Genomic DNA, 8,669 nt, shown 5'->3' with positions numbered 1-8,669 from the left:
TCATAAAGGTCTTGGGGGAGGAAGTAGAGGCTTCCACTAAGTCCACAAACCTCCATGCAGGTCCAGGGACAAAGAGTGCAACTCAGACCTTCCAGCTTCTGTTGCTGTCAGCCAACGCTTGCTGGCTATCTTCTCTCTTACTCTCCACAGAATTACTGCAGAGTGAATGGTCACAGAAAACTTGCCCCTACCGACCTGCCTTATTTCAGCCCCATTCTTCCAAAGTCACCCTGCCGTGGCTGCTGGAGAGTGCTCTGGTCTGCTTCCTACTGCAGGCAAGGCCATCGTCTTCGCTTCTCTTTGCATATTGCATTGTCACTCTCCCATTCTGACTCAACTCTGTATTTGATCCTCCCAGGATCAAGCTTCTGCTAATTCATCTCTGCATGTACCTCTCAAGAAACCACAGCAGATTTCTGAACTTCACACTTCCCTGAGCAATCCTTTCCTTCCCTATAAGGTGACCTTACTTGTCCTTGCTGCTTCAGCCTTGTACCCCGAAGTCCACTTGGCTCCTGCTCCAAACCATTTTCAGAATCCTCTCCCCCCCTCCCATTCTTCTGTCTCCCTCCCCAGGCACATCTTTTTAAACAAACTAGGAGGGTTTTTTTGTTTTGTTTTTTTGTTATACCTATTCATTCGTGATTCAGAAAGTCTTAACTCCTAACACAGCCCTTAACACCCCTGCCCCTCCCCCTTTTCTTTCATTGCTCTAATTCAGTCCTTAACACACATTAACGATGGATATGTTTGGGTCTGACCCTTGTATCTACGTCTCTTGCTAAGAACTCATAGCCACCTCATTTCTGTCTCCAGAGCTGCCAGAATTTTTCCACAGGGAAAAACTGCCTTACAGCTCATCCTCCATACCTGCCAGTGATCCCTGGAGGGCTGGCACGCCATCAGGCCATGCCTGCTAAATGCAGTGCTTGCTTAATGACAGTAGTTTCTGGTATGGGAGAGAAAGTTTAACCGGCAAATACCTTCGTACTTAACACTACAATAGTTATTAGACTTATTTACAGCTTTTAAAGAAAAACTTGTCTACCGTATTTATAATACAAACACTATGGATTTAAAAACAGCAAATATTTGCTATTTGCCATAACAAAAAACATCCACTGAGAAGTTCTGCGATTTCTCTCATTTTACATTAATCAGAATCAGTATTACTCAAGTTCAGCTGAAAAGCTTATCGGTGGGATCTTGATGAATTTTAGATACACTTAGTGAGCCATGTGCCAGCCACACTGATTAGTGCACATTGAAACTGTTCTGCAGTCAACTATTTGATTAGTACTGACAATGCTAAGCCCCCTGTAATTCAAGCCCCCCCTGCCTCAGTTTCTCCTACAGCATCTTGCCACTAATGTGGATTTCCATTCTCACAGCCTCACTTGTACAGATTTCCAAATCATCCACTTACATATTTTTGCCCCGCCTCGGCCCCCTGGGAGCCCCCACACAAGGGGACATCGCCGCAATATTTTTTCTCATTTGTCCAAAAGAAATTACTGTTTCCTTTCACTAAGCTATGATATCAGGCAGCTTGCTTTAGCTAAGGAATTCGACCTGTGATTTTCAGCTGGCATTATCTGATGTTAAAAAAAAAACAACTTAACTTTCAGGTGATAAAAACCTGCCAGAGCTGAGTGGCAATCTGGGACGTTGCCATTCCAAGGGTGAGAATGCAACACAGAATTACTTACCTGTGTAAGAGAGAGCAAGCACAAGAACAAATTCAACTCTGGGAATTAAGAATCCCACTCGGAGACAAGCGTTACAATACGGTCCACAGCCCCGCTGCGCTGATGTGGTTAAACAGGCCGCCAAATCTCTCTGCGATTGTTCTCTTTGATTTCTCCCTTCCCCCAAGCAGATGCAGTGCGTGACTCCTCTGAGGTAGTGGATGAAGTACTGGCGCAGCCATCATCATTCAGCACAGTCAAGGCAGAACAAAAGCCCAGTGTCGGAGCACTTGCCAACCTGTAGTGGGCGAAGTCACAAGACGAGCTCTCTATTGAATTCCAGCAGAAGCAGAAGAAAGATGCCCAAGGGATCCTGAAGCTACAGCTGGACAGCGATGAAAGGCCGATTCTGCTGATGAGAAGTCTCGGATGCACACAGAGCCCTCAAAAGGAGGCCAGAATTTGAAAACCAGAATTTTCATTCATCCCCCTCACACACGCACTCCCCAAAATCACCTGCTTTTACTAACTTACTCTCAGCTCATAGGGAGTAAAATCTATTTTCTCCACCAACAGTCCCCAGGAGTTACTGTAAGCTCACAATGCCACCTACTGACAGTTAGAAACAGCAACCGAGCTCTTCTGTCAATCCAGAGCAACTCAGGTTTTCCATTAAGTAATTTCCTCTCCATTTCCTTGTATTTATCAACTGTTCTGATGGCTGAATGCAAGTCTTCTAAATATTTGCTCCTAGTTAGTATCTTTTCACCAGCTTTCATCTTCCAAGGGTTACTCTTTCCGCTTCTGAAATAGGGTGAAATTTCTTTCAGATTTTCTAAACTCTTAACTCTGACTAATTTGACCAAGAGCAGCTAATCCCTCCCATTTATTAGAATGGGAGAGATTATTTAAGCCTTCTCCTGTCTCAGGTAAGCACAGAATGTCTCTTCACAAATTCACGTGTAACCCGTCTGGACAGTGTAAACAAGCTTAAAATTCAGAAACTTTAATGACAGATAATGCTTTTCATACCCTTAATAACCAATCCCTGAGTCAGTTGGTTTAAATTCAAGAAATACAAAAACCTCTGCAAGAGGCAGCACTGTAGTCGAAGCAGGCTCTGGGCCAGGGGGAGGGAATCGGAACGGAACCTGTGGCAGTCCTTCCAGCTTTTTGCAGCGCTATTCCTACCCTCCATCTGCTTTGTCTATTGACAACGCACCAAAACAGTCTTCTATGTTTGTAAGGTGTTTGTAAGAATTAGGCCAAGGAAACTATAACCCATTATGGGACCCTCGCGCATTAGCAAGGTATAAATAACAGTAGAGTAGGATTCATTTAGGAAGCTGATGTAATGTTCAGTGAGTTTTGCTGGACGGAGGTCCGTTATTCCGTATTTCTTTATTCTGGGCAGGTCACTGTGGAGAAGTGTCCGTATTTGCATACGGCTGCAAGAATCAGACTGGAACAGAGCACCGTGGCAAGAAGAGTCACGACACACACTAAGGAACTGTGTTGCCTGAGCCCCACTGGAACCTGCAGAATCGATTCCTCATATGCCTACAAAGAAAAGTAAATGGATTACACACATTTAACAAACTATTTCTTTTTGACTGCAACTTAGAGGATTAGTAACCAGACCAGTATTTAACTAGCCCTTTGCTAAGGCTTCTGGGTTTCGAAAACAAAACCAAGATGGGACGTAACTTTTCAATTGACACCAAACGGAGCTCTTGCAGTACAAAGCTCAATAAATTTGACATTTATATCCTCTGTATCTTTGTTCTTACATAGGCTTGCCACTGAGGATATGTACGTAATACAGCATGGAAGAGAGAAGCGCTCGGAATGAGCATTTCACAGATCACTGAGAAGCCAGTTTTCTCCAAGGCAAACAACTATTTGGTTTCTCCGTGATGCAGAAAGCTCCAAAATGTTTTTGGACAGGAGCTGCAGATATCCTAGACATCTGCAGGTGTCTTAAATATAGGAAGGCACACATGTTAGAAAACTAACAGATTTGTTATGAGACAAATTAGTCTTATTTCTGAATCTCTATGCTACTGCAACCCTTTAGAGCATCAAAGGCAGTTGTTGACCACACTGAAGATCCAACTTTCCTTGGTTTTGAACACAGAATAAAGAAACTTCACCTTTTCCTAGAAACTAAGCCAATCAGATAACAACCAAACAAACAGAAGTTGCTTTTATTTTTAAGATGTTATTCCTTCAATCTTTGGGGTTTTACCCTTCCTTTAGTTAGATCATAAAGTAGTTTTCCACTTTGCTACTCCTCTGAAGCATCTATTTTGCAAAGACCTTTCTTAATTTGACCACTGCCAATTATACCCTAGAATTCCAAGTAAACTGTTAAAAAAAGGTGAGGAGAGCAGCCCCATAAAGGACTACAAGAGCAGAGTGACTACAAGCATGTCAGGACGACCCCCACTAAAAGGCTGTCAGGAAGGAAGAAGGGAGCCTCCCTAAGGGGGAATCACACAACTAGTCTTTTACTGATTAGTTCCTGTGCTTTGGAAGTTGCTAATCACAGAAAAAAAGGCAGCAATTGTTGAAAGAGAACCAAGAATTCCCACCAGAAATACGAACTCACAGGTTTGTGCGTTACGCTGTACCACTGACAGGGGCCGACGTTTTTGCCTGAACAGGGAGCTTCCACTTCAGCAGGCTTCCAACACTCTGCGGACAGGTGATCTACGGAAGACGTTAATGCGTCAGCAGGATCCAGACGGGATGAAGCAATATGGCCTGCAAGACTTTTCCAAATGAGGTATCTTTCCTCCACAACAGCTCAACAGAATCTACTCCCTGAAAGCCAATAGGTGAAACAGCACGGACAGAAATGTGCCAGCTAACCTGCATGGTCAAAGTGGTGCTGGGCAGTCCTTTTCGTGAACTTTGCAACTCTTCCCTTCTTGATACAGTAGGTTCCCAAGAAAGAATCTCACCTGTGTGGTATCTTGGCCCTTCTGTCCTTAACAGGGCAAGGAATTCATCATTGGCCTATAGACCCCTCAACTTTAGCCATAAGGTTATAATTTCTTTTCCCCCAAAACAAAGAAGTCATTCTTCCATTTCTCCTTGTTGGCCTCCTGTTGGCACATGCAGAACTCCCCTCCAATACTTTAAATGCTTTCATATTAATAATAAATATGTTTTCCTGCTCACAAGTAGTAAATGTGGCAGAAAAATGGGAAGATTTCACACCCCTTTTTTAATTGACCAGGCAGTCCTCCCTGACCCTCAGTTTATAGTTTAACCCAGAAAATCATTGCTCAAATAACATGCAAGTGAAGATAAAGGAGCTGAGAATCATTAGCACGTTTGACTTGGCAGCTAGCAAGAATGATTTTGTGAAAGGAAATACAATTTGTAGCAAAAATGTAGGATTTCATTGGTCATGTAATTTGAAATATTGTCAGTGGATATCAGGTTCTTGTTTCACAGCAGTCTGAGACTCCAACCACTCTAACCTTCAGGCACAGTTTTCTACATTCCTCCCTCATATATAAGGAATGAAGGAAGAAAGTGTTAGAAACCACCAGAATACTTGCATTACCCTAAATACCTGATAGTGAGTATTAAATACGCCATGCATGCCTTCAGCTGCCAAGAGAAACACTGTGAAGACGCAGTCTGAACAGCTGACCTTTAACAAACCAGGGCCTGCAGGGACTGTGACAAACAGGCCAACTGCCAACGCTTTCAGTACAAGGGTACAACGGCAGTGGCGCAACACCAAGAAGTCTGTTGACAATTCGTTTGCCTTGGTCAGGCAGCAGCAGCATTCAAAGAGGAAGACAACGTTGTCTTTATCAGGGCCACTATCCTCCCCTCGCGTTCACATGTCTACTGAGAGCTCCATCTCCAGAAGACAAATACAGAACCAGATTCCAAGCTCTGGATTGCCCACCGTTATTCCTCTCTCCCCAAAAGAACACGTAACGAGAATCTCACTGTCACAGCAGCAGACCAGTACTTCTGGGCTCTTCAGAACAACCAATGCTTCCTCACTCTCTTCTGCCGGCCGGTGGTACCGCCCATGCACAGGCAAGGCAGCTCTAAAACAGCGAGAACACCGAGGGTCGGGTTCCATGTACAGGAGCACAAGAAGATCTTTGGCTAAGTACTCAGGAGCCTCCACATCGATGACATCAGGAATTAACACCACCTGCAAGTGGAAGAAGATACAGATGTGGTTGCGATCACAATCGACACGAGGGATGCGGGAAAAAAGATGTATGAACATTTTGTGCATGATTCAGGCATTTGAGAGGCCACTGTCTGCTGTGGTAACCTACTGCAGCATCAGAAGAGAAAACTATTTTCCTCATACAATTGTCTAACAATTTCATGTTAGATTAGGCCCGATTTCATGCTCAGGAAGATCAAGTTGGAAATTCTGTCCTTAAGCTGTTCCAAAATAACTTTTCAAGTCCCTCTCCAATAAGTGATTCTAACGTATGAAAAGTTTACAGTGCAACCATGCCTATAGCCAAACCTAAGAGACATTAGCTGAATGATGCATATAAGCAAGGCCATACCACCACCTGCAAGCATCCCAACAGCAGAAGTTGCCCAGAGTCTTTGCATCCGTATGTTTTAACTGAATTAAGCGCCTAAGGAGATTACCTTAAAGCTACAGCCTTAGCACATCTCTCTACCTAACATGTGAAGCAAACACTGGAAAACAACATAGAAAGCTGTGATGAAAACGAAGCTGTGAAGCTATTCGGTCCGAATGCACAGCATGCTACTTCGAGCCCACCACCACCTCTCTTGTGGGGGTTAACCTTCCATCTTTTCAACCTGAATAGCTTGTACCATAGCTCCTTATCTGCGGCTGAGCAGAGTTGCAGTGGCTCCCCGGTATGCACACCTATGTGTAGAAATATCAGTACACGACACAAAACGCCCTGCACTGGGTGCTGCTGATCAAGCTGAGAGATACAATGAGATGTCACAAAGATGATACTGTGCAGCATCTCCTTCCAGGAAAAGGAATTAATCACCTTGGTTCAACCAGCCAGATAATGACCAGAGATTACAACTTCCTCAGCATACTCGTCCTCACCTAGTAACTGCCAGATGCCTTAGCTTTGGGGTTGTTACCTTTGTTAAATTGTGCTGCTGCAGTGACGCCAGCTCGTAGGGATCCACATAGATTCCTGGTGGAAGACGAGTTCTAGCTGCCACTGCGCATCCTCCTGCATCCTCCCCCGCTACTCCAAGTTCTACCTTCACCAGCAGGTCCCTTCAAACAAGCAACAGAAGAAAAACATTTATACCTGCACTTCAAAGATGGCACAAACCCCCCCGAGAGACATACTCTCACACACGCAGAGATTAGACACAGCTCTCACGTACTATGTGCAACAAACTCAGAAAACAGTTCCCCATCAAGCCATGCTGTCCTTCTCTGGTTAGGATGATCCATGACCAAAATGAAGTTTCACTTCTTTGTTAACTTCTCAGAACTACTAACAGCCTCCACACAGATCTTAGAAAGGGGCCTCCTGTTCTTCCTCCACTACAGCTTACAATTGTTAATTACTTGATCATGCTAACACATTCCCAGTGCCTAGCCATGCCTACAGATCACAGCTCAGTGAGCTGATACAACTGTGCACGAATTAGACGAGAAGCTTCTTCACACGTAACATTAAGTGGCACATTATTCTGATGCAGTGCCAGGGTGACAACTTACCTGTGAAACCCCTCTTTCAGAAGCTCCTGCGTGACAGTGGCATCCTGACAAGCAGCCTGCACATCTAAGATAACAGAACGAACGAGTAACGGTGTTTACAGAATAGCACACATAATTATCACATGCACAGACAACCTTAACAAGTGAAGTCGTGTAACCTACAAACACATCATCTGCAAAACCTCTCACAGCAAAAGGGAAACAGTATTTCAATTTAGTACAACCAAGCCGTTTTGTCAGTAGAACACCAAGCTTCAGCTACCGCGAAGGTTGAAATATCTTTCTTTTTTTCCAGTAAAGCAACTTTCAAAAGTGCTTTTGTTTTTACTGAGGAGCCTGTAATAATCCCCACTTTTTCCCACTGCAACCCCCATACCAGGTGTGATTCCTTATCTCCTACTTCTGTATCAATCCCTATTAAGATCCAGATTTTAACAATGAACTCTGTGTTACAGCCATTCTTTATTTTTTCCCTAAGCTTCCACAGGATTTCACTTTTAGATCTGAAACTCCAGTCATCTCATGTACAACATCAGTATCTGCTTGAGCGGAGACCTAATGCAAGATGATGTTGACTTAATATGAAATTTTGCAGAAGGTACTGCAGCTGTTTTTCAGCTACCTAATCTGGAATATTGCTTGCTCCTGTTATTAATTTCAATAATAGAACAGACTAGTTCAGTTGGAAGGGACCTACAACGATCATCTAGTCTAACTGCCTGACCAATTCAGGGCTGACCAAGTTAAAGCATGTTGTTAAGGGCATTATCCAAATGCCTCTTGAACACTGACAGGCTTGGGGCATCGACACCTCTCCAGGAAGCCTGTTCCAGGGTTTGACCACCCTCTCGGTAAAGGAATGCTTCCTCATGTCCAGTCTGAACCTTTGAGCCATTCCCCCGCGTCCTGTCCCTGGATCCCAGGGAGAAGAGACCACCACCTCCCTCCCCCCGTCCCCGCCTCAGGAAGCTGCGACCGGCAGCAGAGGAGGTTTCCTAGGTCGCTGACCGAGCCCTGCTTCCCACATCCCGCACCCAGCCCTACAAACAAGCGGGCGCACGCAGCTCCACACGCGTCTAAATAACGATGTTCAAGATGAAGGCCCGAACAACCGTTCGGTGTCAGCACAGGTGCTCACGCTCGGACTGAGCGGCCGCGGCGGGCCCGGCTCAGCGCAGCCGTTTGCCCCGCACCGATGTTTACTGACACGCCGCCCGGCCGGCTTTGATCACCCGGCACCGCCTGAAACCTCGGCT

At 44.9% G+C, this 8,669-nt stretch overlaps 1 protein-coding gene across 1 annotated transcript; it reads right to left on the bottom strand.

The window, feature by feature from the left end:
• Window positions 1-3,089: 3,089 nt before the first annotated feature.
• Window positions 3,090-7,671, bottom strand: PIGX (phosphatidylinositol glycan anchor biosynthesis, class X; the record flags this gene model as incomplete). Its single annotated transcript, XM_009585086.1, has 6 exons — window positions 3,090-3,248; window positions 4,300-4,400; window positions 5,664-5,877; window positions 6,819-6,960; window positions 7,414-7,477; window positions 7,536-7,671. Coding segments are annotated over 6 exons (816 nt in total), but the record flags the coding sequence as incomplete, so codon positions are not given.
• Window positions 7,672-8,669: the final 998 nt, after the last annotated feature.

This window comes from Fulmarus glacialis, unplaced genomic scaffold (assembly GCF_000690835.1).
Source record: "Fulmarus glacialis isolate BGI_N327 unplaced genomic scaffold, ASM69083v1 scaffold39200, whole genome shotgun sequence".
In the NCBI taxonomy this organism is placed as follows: Eukaryota; Metazoa; Chordata; class Aves; order Procellariiformes; family Procellariidae; genus Fulmarus; species Fulmarus glacialis.
Note: the sequence above shows the minus strand (reverse complement) of the source record. Positions and strands in the feature narration are given on the sequence as shown.